The sequence below is a fragment of the Phalacrocorax aristotelis genome, chromosome 8, assembly GCF_949628215.1.
Source record: "Phalacrocorax aristotelis chromosome 8, bGulAri2.1, whole genome shotgun sequence".
NCBI lineage: Eukaryota > Metazoa > Chordata > Aves > Suliformes > Phalacrocoracidae > Phalacrocorax > Phalacrocorax aristotelis.
The window spans coordinates 43979095-43996662 of NC_134283.1; the positions used below are offsets into that span (position 1 = coordinate 43979095).

General features: G+C 41.7%; 1 protein-coding gene across 7 annotated transcripts in view; it reads right to left on the reverse strand.

Moving 5' to 3' along the window:
- Window positions 1-17568, reverse strand: part of RAPGEF6 (Rap guanine nucleotide exchange factor 6) — a 134944-nt gene that overhangs the window by 22334 nt on the left and 95042 nt on the right. For 2 of the 7 annotated variants that reach the window (XM_075102936.1, XM_075102941.1), the window contains exons 14-24: window positions 17196-17303; window positions 16630-16833; window positions 15801-15909; window positions 11104-11347; window positions 10619-10776; window positions 9577-9591; window positions 6941-7181; window positions 5445-5828; window positions 3194-3405; window positions 2396-2519; window positions 33-56 (exon numbers count right to left, since the gene is read on the reverse strand). In XM_075102936.1, coding sequence (XP_074959037.1) covers window positions 33-56; window positions 2396-2519; window positions 3194-3405; window positions 5445-5828; window positions 6941-7181; window positions 9577-9591; window positions 10619-10776; window positions 11104-11347; window positions 15801-15909; window positions 16630-16833; window positions 17196-17303 — 1823 coding nt within the window. Of the gene's footprint in view, window positions 1-32; window positions 57-2395; window positions 2520-3193; window positions 3406-5444; window positions 5829-6936; window positions 7182-9576; window positions 9592-10618; window positions 10777-11103; window positions 11348-15800; window positions 15910-16629; window positions 16834-17195; window positions 17304-17568 lie in introns of those variants that run through there. The other 5 variants (XM_075102937.1, XM_075102943.1, XM_075102938.1 and 2 more) reach the window with 4 other exon arrangements.

Here is a 17568-nt window from a genome sequence, read left to right on the forward strand (position 1 = left end):
TTTATCTTAGTTGCATTCATCTCTACACTTACCCCAAACTTCTCCACCTCTTCTTCCTGTAAGCAAGAGCCATATACATTGAAGCATGTATTTGAACAGAAAAGCACAGGAAAAAAATAAAACAGTTGAGAGTCAGGAAGAAAGATGTAGACAGGAAAGAACAGAAAAGAAAAAACTTCTATACAGCAAAATTCTTCTCAAACAATAACACAATGTTTTAATGGAATGCAAGGGCAGGACTGGCTCGAATACTTTAACACGGAAGACCATCTATCAGTTTTTTGTTCAAGTTTAACCTATGAATTTAAAAGCCAAACTAGCATTAAATTTTCTTGTTAACTATTTCCCATAAGTCAAAATCAATTGTGATGGAGTGAGAGAAAACTGATTAACTTCTTCATCTTGCAGAAAGCGTGATTCAATTGATTTATTCTTTGCATTAGGACTGCAGCAAGCGCACGAGGAATCATCATCAGTATTCAAGTTTATGATGTTGTTTTCTCTTGATTGCTTGCTGGAAAACAAGGTAGTTGCCAAATACATGCTGAAGAACTAGATGCTAGTAATGAACTTGCTAGCAAGTCTCATGTTACCGCTAAAAACTTGTTTATTTTTAATCTTCAAAAGCATTTATTGGTGCTTCATAACACAAACTGATAGATCAAACACCAGAGGCAATGAAAATGAATATAAATGACGTGAGAACACGGAATTATTTTCTTTTAATCTTTGGCACTATCTCTAATATTAGATGCCTAAGCATTTTATGTCGGGGTGCATAATTTAAATTATCGTCATTAAAATGTGTTCTGTAATTCTGAAAAACATACTAAATGCAACTATTTATTATTAAATTCATTTAATGATTAGGCTTCGTTAGGCTTAGAAAGTGCACAAGGCATCAGGGGAAGTTATTTATAGGCTGATTTAATCTGTGAATGCCGAAGTTTCTGAAAAGCAATCACAGCTTATCAGTAAGTAGCTTTATAACTTTATGTTAAAAAGGAAATTTTGCTAATTCAAATCCAACAGTATGAAGGCGAGTCTCCACTTTGAAACGAATCCATCTTTAAACAACATTAACAAGGGGTCTGTTATTTTTGTCGCAAACCTCGACTGGACCAATTTTAAACAAAATACTTCTGGTTCCTGATAGTCAGCCTTGGAAACAAGAAGTAGAACAGGATTCACAATCGTCTCCGAATCCTGACCACAGGGAAGCAAATCCCTGTGCTCTTATATACTCTAGGTATCTTTGCACACGCTATTTCCTTCCAGCGCACAGTCGTAACTGAATTCATAAATCGAAGACAGTTACAACTGCAGAGGTGACCTAACAGCTGGAATTTAGGTCGGGCTTGCACAAAGCACGCTTCACCCCATCAACCGTCCATTAAGCTTCCTCTGTGCTCCGCTCACCCCACGGCGCTCAGAGAGCTCGCCGCTGCTGGGGATACAGACGGAACGGACGACTCAAAGGACGGTTCTGTCATTTTTTCAAAGGAGAAACCGTGCAGTGATTCAGCACAGGACATCATCTTGTCACCAACTCCCCTCCTGACCTGCATCCTGAGGGGTTTTTGTCTGGCCCGTTAGTTTGAGAGGCAAACTAACAGCGCGAGGGAAGGACAACAAAACCCTTCCTGGCAGGGATCTACAGGCATCAGGACCCGGCGTGGACACAACGGAGTCGCTGATGCTTTTAGGTCAGCCAGTGGGAAGCAAACTGGTGCAGGAAATTATTTAGTTCCACTAAATAGAATCTGGAGCTAATCAGCACCAGATTAGAAGTCATGGGGCTTTTACCCTGCAGTTTGTTAACACAGAGCCTGGTGATGTTACGCAGGAGAAAAGGGGAAAAAAAAAAACCCAAAGAAAAAAAAAATCAAACAAGAAAAGAGCCTCCACCCTCTTACAGCCTGACCATATCAAACATTATGTAGGTGGAACAAGCTGTTTTCTGAATGAATAAAAAAAACCTATTTTGTTTTTAATACGTTATCAGTGACGTTTTGGTTCAAAGCAACATTTCAGATTTATACATGGGTGATTTAGGTGCTTTTTTTATATATACCTGATTTCCTCCCTAATATGATACCTCTCCCAAAACTCTACTGACACTAACATTTTATTTAGCAAAAATATGGATCATTAATATTAGAACCTATTCTTGTTTGCTTTTTAAAGACAACAAATTGGTTTAGTAGTCATTAAAAGCAGGTCTTGGAAGCATCAACTGTAGTGCCATGATTTGATAGAGACTGCGGTTCTGATGGTAAATGTCAATGGGAAGTCACACAACGAAATATTAACGGACTGATGCACACGCAGACCCAGATAGATCCCTACCCACCCTGAGACACCTTCAATCCTACTGCCTTTCTAAATTGCACACCTTTGTCTGAACATTACAGCCGGATCCATGTTTGCTGAGGTCATTCTGACAACTTGGCGAATTTCTTTGGCAATCATTCTGAGTTTCTCAAAATTTACCAGGCCATCCACCTTCGAATCGTTTCCTGCATAATTGAAACACACACACACACACACGAAAAAAAGAGAGTAAGAAATACTTTTTAATGGGCAATGTGTTTCTAAGTCCCCCACATTACCCTTCCTCCCTCCCTGCCCCTCCATCAACAAAAGTGCTTTAATTAAAATAGCAAGAGAACAGGAAACTCTGTCAAAACACAAGTGACGAGCGGGCCTGCTCAGGCTAGCTAGCATTGCTCTTGTTAATCTATTTCTGAAGTAACAAGTATTAGGAGGAGGAGAAAGGAGTAAGCGAACTATGCCCAAATTCATTGGCACAGATGTTAAAATAATATAAATATAGAACTGACATCAACAGCGTTCACATTCTGCAACTAGTTCACATAGTTCTGAAACATCACAACCAAGAACTGGGTGCATTTGAAAATGCTTAACCCCCAAACCAATTGCAAAGAGAACTTGTGTAAGAGGGAAAAATGGATATGTTTAAACAAAACCCCTTGAAAATGCGGAAAGCAAGAGTAGGAGGTGTTCTACCATGCATTCAGAGTTCTAGTCTATTTTACTCCTACAACGGATGTACCAAAAGCATCCTACTGGAGGCAGCTTCTTTTAGATACCTGTTGAACCACAGAGCACTGAAGAAAGGGCTAAAGCAGATTCAATACTTAGCTTATTATTTCTCTACGTTTGACATTACCTTCGTGCAGAAACGTGATATCCTTCTTGACAACAGGAAACAGTGGGATAATCGGAGGCTGCATGCTCTGGCTGCTAAGGATGTTGCGGTATTTGGCCATGTTTCGAGATGGATCAAAAAGATCTTGAAGGTCTCTGAGGTGCTTTTCGTACTTGCTTGGTAGCTTTTCCCAAGTGCCTCTGAGACGCGCTACTGGTGCTAGATTTAACCCACTGCAAGGCAGATACATTTCATTATTAGCTGTTAGCGGAATCATTTCCTTTCATATGAAAGTAAACTCTCAGGGGTTTTTGTTTTAACGATTAAAAATAGCTTTCACAAGGTTAACTGTAAAGCTGGGTGAATGCCAGGCTGCAAGTTCACCACGATAATCCTCTGCTGTTCGCTCTTGTGAGCAAGTGAAAGAGAACTGCAAAAAGCATGACTGCTTCCTATTCACAAGGTACAAATTTCGAGTCAGCCTGCCAAAACCACCTCTCTGTAACACAGTACTGGTGCCCATTTAATTTAAGAACCACTTCTCTCCTGTAAAAATGTATACCATATATAATAAGGACATATAATAAGGACAAAAAGGGTGAAAAATTGATGAGGTGAATACACGGCTACAGCAGCCAGAGCGAGCAGCTTATCCCAAGTAAAAGGGGCGAGACTTCAGAGGGGTGTGTTTGGAGCATTTGTGAATGAGCACCAACAGACTGACAGTCAGAAGCAGCTACAACTTGCTACTGGGCCCTCATTCTCATTAAGTAAAAATATATCCAGAATTATCTGGATGCAATTAAAATTGAATTTAAAAAATGAAATATATATCCACCCTCGCTATCGCAACTCGGCACCAGCTTTGCTCAAGAAATTTTACAATGACTGCAAAGCCCTTGTAGCTGCAGAACTGGAAAGCGATATTCTCCAGCATTCATTAGTAAATCCAGAGTCACACAAATGACTGAATTTGCTGTTCTAAGAAGATTTTTTTTCTCATTTTGAAAGCTTCAAAAACATATTTTGTATTTTTTTTAATACAGATTTCTCTATGTGCTATTGTCAAACCACAAACAAAGCCTTCTCTCGCGTGAAAAGCCAAACATACGCCTGACATGCTGCGTTAGGATGGTTACCTTCCTATGTCGTGAAGCGTACGGCGTCGTACTGATATGCAACGCAAGGCAAGAAAAAGAACAAAAACGTATTCCTCTGGACATAAGGGTAAAACAAAAGCCAATTTATTTGTCCCCTTATTTTTTTTTTTTCTTTTTGGACCAAAGACCTCTTTAGTCATGGCCTGATTAGACTTAACTGGGAAGCAGGAAGAGTCATTTCTCCACCTACAACAAATCATGAGACATCAGGGAGCAGAATATAGACACTAGATTCAGTGCCCACATGTCTATTCACCATGTAATGAGTAGCCGCAGCCCCAGTGGTTGCCCAGTACCCTCTAAGGAAATTCATGAATTCTTTAACGTGTGACTAAACGGAAGCCAATACCATTTGATCAACTGGTAAGACATGGAAGGAAATATTTTAAAATGGTATTTTCAAAGATAGTGCCGGTGCTAGGATTCAGCATGAATCTAGATCTTTGTCTAATGAATCACAGTGCCTTTTCTGTTTTGGTTTTAAAGTAAAACTTGGGTATAAGATAACTGCAAATAAAGAAAGTGCTGAACATGTGCTGTTAAAGTAGCAGCAATTAGTATAAATCAGAAGAGAAAGTCTAAATGTGTAAACGAAGACAAAAAAAAAAAAAGAGAAGCAAGCAGATGACAGGAAAGAATGAAAAGGAAAATTAAACTAAAACAAGACTGATTTGAGGAAGTCCTTACAATGAGAGGAAGAAAGAAAGTAATCTCATCACCACAGATATGACTCAGTGCACACTGAAAAAGTAACAATGACTGAAAAAAGAAGGGAAATTGGGTGCCAGAATCACGGAAAATGATAGCAATGTTCAGGCAGGTTTCTGAAGTTCATCAAGCAAACAATCCCTGCCAGGTAGCAGTTAAACAAGAGACAGCCGCATCGACCACCGCAATAAGACTGAACTTCTGAGGCCGGGGAAGGAAAAGGCTGCAGCGACAATGCATCACTTTGTACAGTCTGGCTTTCGAAAAGCTTAGTAATTCCCTTAAAACCACCCGGCACCATCGGCAATCTGTTCAGGATATGCCTATTTCTTTTCTTTCCATTCAGATTAACAGAACTGCCTTTGACAGCGCAAATCAGATCTGACAAATGGGAAGTGTTTTACCTTATAACCGCGAACATGGAATTGAAGTTCTTGCATTCTCGACAGTGGAGGGCAATTTTAATGAAATGCTTAATAATCTTCATTCTTTTGAGTTGGTTGGGCTCTCCCAAGATTTCCATGGCAACCCAGAATGTCTCTTGATTTATGACATCTTCAAACTGTTTCAGGTGAGCATTTCCTGTTTTGGAGTCCAGCTTATAGAGGTCATCGATGTATTCCGTAGGCTCAATATTGCGAAACAATTCAAAGTCTCTCATGGAAAGCTGAGTGGCGACCTCAATGGTGCTCAGCTGTAGGAGGGAAATCTGGCTTTCTCTCAGCAGCTCTTGAGCATCCTCATCTGAGCACAAAGTCTCTGTCTCCATATTGTTTTTTAGATAATACCTGAAGAACAATTGAGTTACAATAAAACATCAGAGATGCTTTTCCAAGGGTTTGTAAACACACAGACATTGATCTATACCCATCAACGTGGGCATTACTGGCACCGCAGGGGAGTTTACGTGAGGGTATTCCCGCATCGCAGTTGACAACCCAAGAAGGGACAGTGTGACCTCGTACTTTAGCTAATATAAAATATCATCATTACTGAAGTAAAAAAAAAAATTCAAAAGCTGTTTTAATCTACCGCTCTGCTAATACTTTCTATGCTGCACGCCGTAATATGCTGCAGCTTTCATCTTCAGAAAAAGGTCAGTTACTTTTCCATTTGTAAATTCAGCAGCGAAATAACATTTTCAATACACATTAGTCCTGCAAAATCGCTTGTTAATGTATTTCTCCATTTCTTACACAAGGTTAGTGGGGTTTCTTACATAAATTTAGTGTGGCATATTAATATTTACATGAAACACGCAGTATTCAGGAAATGAAAATGTATCTGGAAAATTCATTTCCATGGTCCCAAGCAGATCACTTTCAGATATACAAAAGTTTACTCCTCATAAATTCCCTCTGTTGCCTAGCAAAGACGACTAAAGAATTTTTTACTTAATAAACTTTCTTCTGGTATGGATCAGCTCATCAGATAAAACTGAAGCACTTAACATTTCAGGAACATTTATAACAGTTTACACAAAAATGGAAGAATTTATCTCAGGTTAGTATCAGTTCACTGCAACATGCCATCACAGCGAGCGACACGAATCGTATGCTTTAATCCCGAAGCACATGTGGAAAGCGTCAGAACAAATATAACTTCTTAAGTGTAAGCCACTATATACGTTATCCCGATCTGCTAAATTCAGCTGCCATCGAGCAAGCTTGCTGTAGATCTGGGGAGGGGGTTTTCTTGGGTGCAGGCGAGGAAGGTGAAACAAGGAAGAAAAGAGGAGAGGGAAGTGTAAGTTACTGACATCTACTCACTTGTTCTTCCGAGAGACACCTATTTTAGGTGTCTATTTAATTAAAACATCCCTCCCCAGTATTTCTTTTGGATGTTTCGATCGTAACAGGCAAACAAATCCAAACCGAAACCGCAGCAAGGGCCCATTTACCGTCCATTGAGTTGAATCCTGTCGGCCAATTTTGAGAACTGATCTGGGAGTCTCCGTTGTTTGATGACTCCCTCGGGGCTGACAGACACCTCGCAGAGGGAGTAGGTCTCCGGGGCTCCCGTCAAGTTGAATTCGTTGACGGCGTGACTCACCACCTCTTTTGCCGTAGTGTCTTTGCTGATGATAATGTAACAACTCTGCTGATCTGCTTTGAAAACTCGTATTACTTGGTCCGGAATATCTAAAATAACAGAATAGCACCTTTAATGTTTAATGTCCCTTGAAAAGACACGCGGTCATTTACTGTCTCATTTGACAGCCAGAAAACAAAAAGCAGCTAAGCAAGAAAAAAAGCCATGCTGGACTTGATAAATATTCATTAAAATATTCAGTTGTTTGCTTCAACTTTGAGGAGAAAAAGAGGACTCTCCTCTCCACATTTCCACAACTCAATGACTTCATCATCCCATGACCACAATCAAAGTACGAGACACGTCGGTGTACTACTAAGCTGTACGCTGTCCTTCTCAGGGTGTCTCAAAAACTTTGGCAGCATCATTCCTTCTTTGGCTCTTTTGCACAAACTTTGTGAGAGCCAGAATCCACGGGCGTGCCAGGGTACCCTTCCGGGGGACAGGAAGCCATCGACCACGTGGGGATGGGCTGCGGGAGGGAGGACGTGAAGAGGAAAGGAGATTTGGTTGCTCCCATAACTAGCTGCAAATTTTTACACTCACCCTGAAGGAACTAAGCTGCTGCCAGCAGTTAATTCTTTGGCTAGTGTATTTATTCATAGCACATTTTATGTATTATAAATGCATTAAGAGAACAGCTTTATCTCAGGCAGCCTACAGCAGGAAATAAATATCTGAAGAAATGCACGTTTCATCTACAGCTTGATGATTGGAAATAATTTGCTCCATTAGTTTTTACAGAAGGCTTGATTTTCAAAATAAAACTCATTGGGAAAAAAAAAATCACGTCCAGAGTCAGAGTGCACACTGATTTAAATCTCAGGGAAGCACAGTTTTATCCCTTCCTAAACCCTGAAGACTAAAACTTCACAAGTTCTCTGCAAACCTGAGAAGGTGGGAGGCTTCAGAGCCTGCAGCTATTCAAAAACCACATCAGAGGCAGATGTGCCATAACTCCTGCATCAGAGATTCCCGGTGAGAGAAGAAGGGCCGTTATTACAGCAACAGCCTCCAAAACAGCCCTTCACTTCTCTCACTGTGATTTCACCAGCCTCTAGTAACCTCAGCGACCTGTGCCACATCGCGGCCACGACCGGCCGCCCAAGGGGAGCCCCCGGATGGCCGGGCAAGGCAGCGAGTGCCGTGGGAGGTAACGGCCAGGCATCCCTCCGCCCAAGAGGAATCGGCACTTCTGCCAGGCGGATCGTCCTGCCGGGCTGTGCACCAAGGGCTCTTGAGCTCTCTGAGCGCTGAGTTTTACGTGCTGCTTACCCCATCGCCTACACGTTATTTTTTCTCTGTCAAAATCCACTGCTTAAGGAAGAAATTAAGATCTCTTAATGGGACGGTGACCTTGGGGTTGCTTTTTCTTGCCTCAGGATTTTATGGTGTTACGAGGGCAAGTAGCAGGAATTTCAAGGCAAAAAGTAAGCAAGTAATTTATGATCTGGCATCAAAAGTTTCCACCCATTGGAAAAAAGGAAGCCTCAACATCAGCTGGAAATCAACTGGAAGATGAGAGGAAACAAGGTGTAAAAAAAAAAAATCTGATTGAAGACTAGTTCAACTAACGGTTTCATTATTAGGACTTTCAACATTAATAGAATAGTCTTGGTTGGGGACTCGCTGAATTTGAAAAGCTCCTTGCATACATGAATGGGGCAATAAAAGAGAAAAGTAAGCATTATGTGCTTATTTCAGAGTGGAAGTGGTGAAAATGACACACTGAATAATTTGGGAAATGCCTGCACTCATAGAAATCATAATAAATCAATGGAAGAGACATCTATACCTTGCTATCAACGTAGCTAAAAATCAGAACACACTCAAGGTAGAAAATCAGAAGCTGAAATGTAATTTGCGTGGGAAAAAATAGACAAAAAAAATCACCATGCAACCAAGCCTTACTGTAACTTGTGACAGGTGGGGGAAACTTATTACAAACACACGCCTGTCTTCAGGGCCTTTGCTTTTAAGCAGGTAAACATTAATAAAAAATATTTTCTTAGGCATTGTTATTCAGCTTGTGTTGCCATCACAAAACACGTTTTGAGTTTACATGCACATAATTTCAGTTATACGGAAGAACAAACTAGATCTCAAACTACGTTATCATCTAAAGCTTCCGTCTCTATAACAGGGATGTAAGCAACTTCAGTTCTTTAAAGCAAGGTCACAGAGAAGCAAAGTAACCTGCCAAAGGTCATTCGGTGTGTCGGTGGCAGAAACGGGAATAAAACGCAGGTCCCTGCCTCGGTACAGCACTGTTCCCGTACAGGGAACCTACGGATCTGTTTTATTTAAGGGAAGATTACAGGGCACAGGACGCTCTAATGCCCTAACAGTAATAGCTACGTCAATGCAACGTATGAAAGTGTTAAGTTTAACAGGCAAGCCATGCAGTATTAAGGTCCAGAGGATGCTATACATCAGGATACTTACAGTAAAACCCAACAGCTGCGGGCAGGAAAAAAAAAAGAAAAAAGAAACCGTGTCAACACGAAATGAAGATGTAGATGTTTACAAAACTTATCAAGAGTATGTTGCAGACTGTCAGAAATATTTGGTTTTCTCTGCCATTCAAAAATGACAGCATATTTGTTAGGGTACACTTAAAGTAAAGGTAAGAAGGACTAGTCAGCAATATTTCATATTATGTGGTAACTCGCATGGTATTAAATGAAGATTCTTAGAGAACATGTGCGTGGCTCCCATGCAGACAGCAAGAACAGATTTGCAGCAAAAAGGGAACTTATTTGCTATGGATATTTAGGCGCTTGATAGGATATACCTGTGTGCACCCCTTTTAAAAGGCAAATCTACAAGTTTACATAAACACAAGTGTACATAAACACTTCACAGAACATGTAATTGTGCACAGAACTTGAAATAGGGAAGCAAGACTCTGACTTCACACGTTTACAGGCAGCTGCATGTAACAGCAAATGCCTCTTCCAGCCACCCCATAAACTGCACTGCTCCAGTAACAGCAATGAAAGCATAGACCACGCATCTCAAAACATTTTTCAGTTTTTCAGACATACAGTTGAATATACATAACGTTTGCAAAACATTAAACATTAGTATCACTGTGTTGGTACCATGGCAGTCCTAGTCATTCCACAATACTGCCTGAAATATATATTCAAAGACGGACAAATCAAATCACCAGGAGTACTGGTATCGGGAAAAGGTGCAGACAAGGACAATCTGCTTCCACCAGAGCTCTGGTAAACTCCAGTAAATCAAAGACTCTCCAAGGTGGCAAAATACATTTCTTTGTAAAAACAAGCTAAGTGTCAGATTACAAAAAGCAGGCGAGAGAGTTCAGGCAGTTTGGGTTTTCATCGAATCTCCAGTTCGGCCCTGCTGGGGCCACAGGATAAACAGGTAACTGCACTCGGCATGCCTGATGCTGGTAAATTCTCCCCGAACCAGCTGCCTTGTAATCATCCTGTACATCAAGTTAATGCTGCTGTTTTACCTGAAGGATTAGAGAAATCCAGAATGCTAGTTGTAGGCTGCAATAGGTCAGGGCTGCTGGATGAGAGCGTTCCCGGAATAGGCATGATGGCCAGGCTGTGTCTGCACTGCCGAGTCCCAACGATGCTGTCATCCTGCGACTGGCTCACGCTACCATCACTGCAAAACAGTTTTGTTTGTTATGTGCATTAAGCTCCTTATATTCACCTTGGGATGAACGAAGCTATGAAAAATAATGGCATTCAGATGTTTTAATTACACGTTGTAGACAGGCTTTCCAAACAAGGACAGAGGAAAAGCGTACTGGAAAGTGTTCGCTGGGAGACAAAACACACTTTGGTCCTGTTCTGCATTTATGGGTCAGATCTCTGTGGGTTTTTTTAAAAACATAAGCAACATGGACATAATGGCTGACGATACGAAGCAACTAAAATATCACAACCCAATAAGGAACAATTACTTTTTGACCAGAAAAGTCTGACAAACCTGAAGAGTTTTGGAGGCAAGATGCTGAATCGGGTCTTGTCTAAAATTTTCCTGATTCTGTTTCTCCCCCCAGATACAGTGTTTGCTTTCATTTTCTTGTTTCCTTTTTCACGGGGAAACATCTGTTCCACATCTCCAGGCATATCTGGGATGGAATAACGGTTGTTTTTCTTTTCTGCAATTTTTGGAATATGTGGAATTCCATTCTTCTCTTGTCCTATCCTGCAGAGCAGCTCCTTAAACACTGTAACGGAAGATACAATCACTGTGATTTACCTTTGCACACTTAAGACTTCACAGTGAATTCTTCTTTCCCCTCAAACCTTTTGCTTTCCCCATCCCTGCAGAAAAAGCGAACCAAAGAGTTACAAACCAGGCAATACTTTGCTTTTTAATTTTGATTCTAAGGATGTGTGTCTTTTCCCATTTCGGTTTTGCTTTTCATTACCTTGACAAAGAGTAACCCCTGAATGTTCAATAAAAACAATGGCACACTCTGCAGAGCAGAGTTCTCCGAACTACTTTCGAAATTAGCACATATCACAGCAAATTTAATAGACCTAGTCTACTGTCACCAGATAGGTAATAAGGAAACATTGCGTTCATGGCAATCAGCTCTAGGTATTTATGGACTTTTTTGTCTGCATCTTGTAGGTAATGGAGTGCAGATGCTTCCTCAAGAATAACTGCAAGACAGCCTGATCTTTTCCAAAACTGCCTTTGTTTGCTTTTAGTAAGACTACTGAATAGAAGCTGCATCAAATTTCCTATTGCATTCATCAAACTCAGCCAGTCTATTACCAAAACTGACATTTCCGAAGATATAATTCCATGGAAAAGATAGCATTTATGTTTTGTGTGTTTCTTCCCACATAAAAAAGGTGAAAAGAAATGGTTCAAATTGGTTTATCAATTAAAAATATTTTTTCAAAAGATCTTTTAAAATCTTTTAAAATCACTCAAGTCAGAAAATCAGTATTTTCTGTCAAAAACACAGTGATAGTGGGAGAATGCAGAACCGTACAGAGCAAATTTTTTAGGCTGTCCCTACGAGCAAGACAACCAGGACTTTATAAAAAGTTCCAACCGAATTGCCTCTTTCTATTAGGTAACAAAATGTAAGGCTACAAGTCTTCACAGTATAGATTCGAATACAAGAATCGCTCATTGTCAGCACCAGGCACTTAGCACTCAATTAAAAAGACAGGATAATAAGTACCACTGTGGAAAAAATGCTTCAAGACATGAATTCATTAAAATGTATAAGGGACATCACCCTGAAATTATATTAGCTAGCGGGAAGAGAAGAGGTTAAGAATCCACTCGTAAATGTACACTGCTTACATTTATAATACAAATGATCAATCTATCACTGCCTCAGTCTCAGTTATGCTTTATTTTATGTCATTTCATGTTAGTCTGGACCACCGTTACCATGGCTATTTTATGCTTTGTTGGAATTACAGAACCATAGAATGGTTTAGGTTAGAAACAACCTTTAAGATCACCAAGTCCAACCACTAACCCAGCGCTGCCAAGCCCACCACTAAACCGTGTCCCCAAGCGCCACATCTACATGTCTTTTCAACACCTCCAGGGATGGTGACTCCACCACTTCCTTGGGCAGCTGGACAACCCTTTCAGTGAACAAATTGTTCCTAATACCCAATCTAAACCTCCCCTGGTGCAACTTGAGGCCATTTTCTCCCAAGTCACTAGTGACAGGAGAGAGGAGAGACCATCACCCACCTCGCTACAACCTCCTTTCAGGTAGTTGAGTAGAGAGTGATAAGGTCTCCCCTCAGCCTCCTCTTCTCCAGGCCAAACTCCCCCAGCTCCCTCAGCCGCCCCCCAGCACACTTGTGCTCCAGACCCTGCCCCAGCACCGCTGCCCTTCTCTGGACACGCTCCAGCCCCTCCAGGCCCTTCTTGTCCTGAAGGGCCCAAAACTGAACCCAGGATTTGAGATGGGGCCTCACCAGTGCCGGGGCACCATCCCTGCCCTAGCCTTGCTGAACCTCATACAGTTGGCCTCAGCCCATCCATCCCACCTGTCCAGATCCCTCTGTAAAGCCTTCCTACCCTCAAGCAGATCAACGGCCCCACCCAACTTGGTGTCATCTGTGAACTTACTGAAGGTGCGCTCGATCCCCTCATCCTGATCACTGATAAAGACATCAAACAGAACTCTCCCCAAAACTGAGCCCTGGGGAACTTGTGACCAGCCACCAGCTGGATTTAACTCCCTTCACCGGAACTCTTTGGGCTGGCCATCCAGCCAGTTTTTTACCCAGCAAAGAGTACACCCATCCAAGCCCTGAGCAGCCACTTCTCCAGGAGGATGCTGTGCAAAATGGTGTCAAAGGCTTTGCTAACGTCTAGGTAGACAACGTCCACAGCCTTCCCCTCATCCACTAAGCAGGTCACCTTGTCATAGAAGGACATCAGGTTAGTGCAGAAGGGCCTGTCTTTCATAAACCTATGCTGGCTGGGCCTGATCCCCTGGTTGTCCTGTACGTGCCACGTGATGGCACCCAAGATGATCTGCTCCACAACCTTCCCCAGCACTGAGGTCAGGCTGACATCCTTGTAGTTCCCTGGACTGTCTTTCCAGCCAGGAAGGCTGACAAAGGATTGAAAGTGGCTTGGTGAGCACCTCTGCCAGCTCCCTCAGTACCCTTGGGTGGATCCCATCCGGCCCCAGAGACTTGTGTGCGTCTAGGTGGTATCGCAGGTCGCTTACCATTTCATCTTGGATTATGGGGGCTTCATTCTGCTCCCCATCCCTGCCATCCAGCTCAGGGGGCTGGGTACCCCGAGACAACTGGTCATGCTAGTAAAGACTGAGGCTAAGAAGGCATAAAGTACCTCAGCCTTTTACTCATCCTCTGTCACTATGTTTCCCTCCACATCCAATAAAGGATGGAGATTATCCTTAGCCTTCCTTTTGTTGCTGATGTATTTATAGAAACATTTTTTATTGTCTTTTACGGCAGTAGCCAGATTTGGGCTAAATCTAGTTGGCCTTTGGCCCTTTAAATTTTCTCCCTGCATAATCTCATGACATTTTTTTAGTCCTCCCGAGTCGCCTGTTCCTTCTTCCAAAGGCCATAAACTCCCCTTTTCTTCCTCAGTTCCAGCCAAAGCTCTGTTCAGCCAGCCCAGTTGTCTTGCCCGCTGGCTCACCTTTCGGCACATGGGGACAGCCCGCTCCTGCGCCTTTCAGATTTCATTCTTGAAGAATGTCCAGCCTTCCTGGACTCCTTTGCCATTCAGGACTGCCTCCCAAGGCACTGTCAGCCAGTTTCCTGAACAGGCTGAAGTCTGACCTCCAGAAGGCCAAGGGAGCAGTTCGGCTGACCCCCCTCCTTACTTCTCCAGGAATCAAAAACTCTTATTTCGTGATCACTATGCACAAGACGGCCTCCAACCGTCACACCACCCACAAGTCCTTCTCTGTTTGCAAACAACAGGTCCAGTGGGCGCCTCCCCTAGCTGGCTCCCTCACCAGCTGTGTCAGGAAGGTCTCTTCCACACTCTCCAGGAACCTCCAAGACACTTTCCTCTCTGCTGGACTGTATTTCCAGCAGACATCTGGTAAGTTGAAGTCCCTCATGAGAACAAGGGCTAGCAATTGTGAGGCTTCCCCCAGCTGCTTACAGAATATTTCAACTGCCTCTTCATCCTGGTTGGGTAGTCTATAGCAGCCTCCCACTATGGTATGTGCCTTGTTGGCCTTCTCCCAGATCCTTACCCATCAACACTCAACCCTATCGTCACCATCATCAAGCTCCAGACAATCAAAGCACTCCCTAACATACAGGGCTACCCCACTGCCTCTCCTGCCTTGCCTACCCCTTCTGAAGAGTTCACAGCCATCCTTTGCAGCACTCCAGTTGTGCGAGTCACCCCACCATGTTTCCATGGTGGCAATTATATCATAGTTTTCCTATTATGCCAATGAGCAACTGCTAGGATCTTGACATTTTTTACCTGCACAGTGATAAACAGAAAATAATAGTTGAAAAGAAAACCAGCAGCGAACAAAGGCAGCTAACTGGAGAAAAAGTAAGAAAAGGAAACCATCGGGTCTCAAACACAGCTACAGAGGAAGGAGATATGTTGTGCACAGTTTCGTCCTTTCTGTAGCTACAGTTATTCTGTTGCCTGAACAGGATTATGGAAAAAGAACAGATGGCTTGACTGAGATTTTAAAAGGGTATTTATGTGTTTATATTCACATTGACAATTAAAAGCCAACATTTATATGCCATACTGCTTTTTATATCCCCTTTTCAATCTTAGATATAAAGGCAATTTATCCTATCATTCTTACAGCCATTATAAGAAGTTTCACAAAAGCCCAGTTTTACGTTTTCGCTGTTTCTTGGCAAAAATATTTTGGCCCAGATCCCTTGGCTCTGGTTCAGCCATATCGCATGAAGGGACACTAAAGCCGCTTAAACAGTCATTCGAGGATTTCTCAGGGAGTAAAGAGCTGGCTATGCTGGCTTTGAGCCACTCAGTGTGCAGCCCTTGGCACACAGGAACTTATCTGAGCAAACGGAGGCACAAGCAGCGGACTTCTGCACAGCTTTTCACTCCTAGAGCAAGTTGGGTGGGGAGTGGAATCTTATTGCACTTCTAGAAACTGGAGTCACATCCACAAAAATACATCGTATATGAAGTCTACTCACCAAAAATGTTTGTTTTTACAGTAATGGAGAGATGAGTGTTGTTCTTCAAGATTTCCAGAGCTTTTACAAAGGTAATGTTCTCAAAATTCTGTCCATTTACTTCCATTATCTTTAAGAAGAAATAAAAACTGAACTATTAGGAAAACAACTGTTTACAACAGTTACAAATACAAAGGTGATGATATAAGCACAGTAAGAACTTTCCAGAAGTTATATCATCTTTACAGCAGCCGTAGAATTAAAACATTCCTTGTAAAATAACCATTTTCATCACATCAGTGAAGTTATAGCCTGTAAACAAGCCAGGACCTTTCTCCCTGATAAATGCTTTGCCCAAATTTATTTTCTGTGATAAGATGTCATTCTCGCAACTAGGAACCGCACCCAAATCAAAAATAGTGAATCAGGAACTGTAGCACTGATATTACATCGAAGGCCAGATCTTCACTTGGCGTGAACTGTCATTGCTCCACCAGCCTCAGGGAAGAGGGATAATTTGCACTAGGTGGGAGTCAATCCAACAAAACAATCTGATAGCTTCAACTTAACCATATGTCTGATCAGAAAGTTTCCTAAAATAACCACAATTTGGTTTCTTTTCTCATCCTGTTTTTGAAATATTTAAATATTTTGAAAACTATTTAATAGAAACCCATTTAACACATGGAAACTGAAGCTGAACCGTGGCATTCACAATAGAATACCAGCCAGTTGTTTGCTTTTAGTAAACAGCATATTCTTTTTGTTGGAATCACTACAGTTGGCTGAACCAGAATTTTCTTTAATAAAGTAAGAGATGGATATTTTAAATGAACTTTATCTTTTTTACCTGATCACCACGCTTGAGTCCGGCTTCTGCTGCTTTACTGCCCATTTCCACAGTCTCTACAAAAATACCAAACCCCTTGTCACTTCCTCCAAGGAGGCTGAAAAACAGCGGCGAATCTCTAGAAGGTTTTTGCAGGGTGATTTGTCTCCATTTTGCTTTGGCAGCACAGGCAATATTCAGCAATCTCAGATGTCCTTTCATCTTCTGTAACAGAGAAGACACAAAATGGAGCGCAACGTTTCTTTTACTGGAAATGGAAAAACAGTTGTGAAAAAAAAACCCCACGTGCCAGAAAAAGGACTTACGAGGCCACGTATCTAAATCTTACTAAATAAACCTTGTCCTCTTTTGCAGTAATGCCAAAACACATAAATGAGTGCCGTATGTACTATTTTGTATGGGCTTTATATCAAAATATATATTTAAGAACAAATATGCCTATATTAAAAGCCATCTATTGACTGTTAGACTTACAGACTGCGAAGGATTAGTCACTGGTAACATGCTGGAAAATTAAAACATTAGAAACATTAGAAAGTATGACAGTCATTCTTTTTTGCTCCTACCGTATCTTCCAAGTTCTTTTCAAATTCTTCCAGAAATCGAGTCATAGCAGGATCTCCTTCAAAGTCATTAAAATGATTGTTCACCCACAGCAGGACCACTCTGGTAACCTGTGGAAAAAAAAAATTAAAAAAAAATGTATCTGCAAAGGTACTTATGATTCTTCTCCTACAGGCTTTAATCTATATGCAAAGAAGAATACAAGGACGTGGCAAAATAACGTATGGCAGGTTACTGCATCTGTTACCAAGCAGAAGACACTTGCACATTAAATTATCTTCTCTTTTCCTTTCATTTGTGGAAACAAATGAACAATAAAAAAACCAAACGTTTTTGTACCTAACTGGCTATGTCACCCGGTACTTGCTGGTGCAC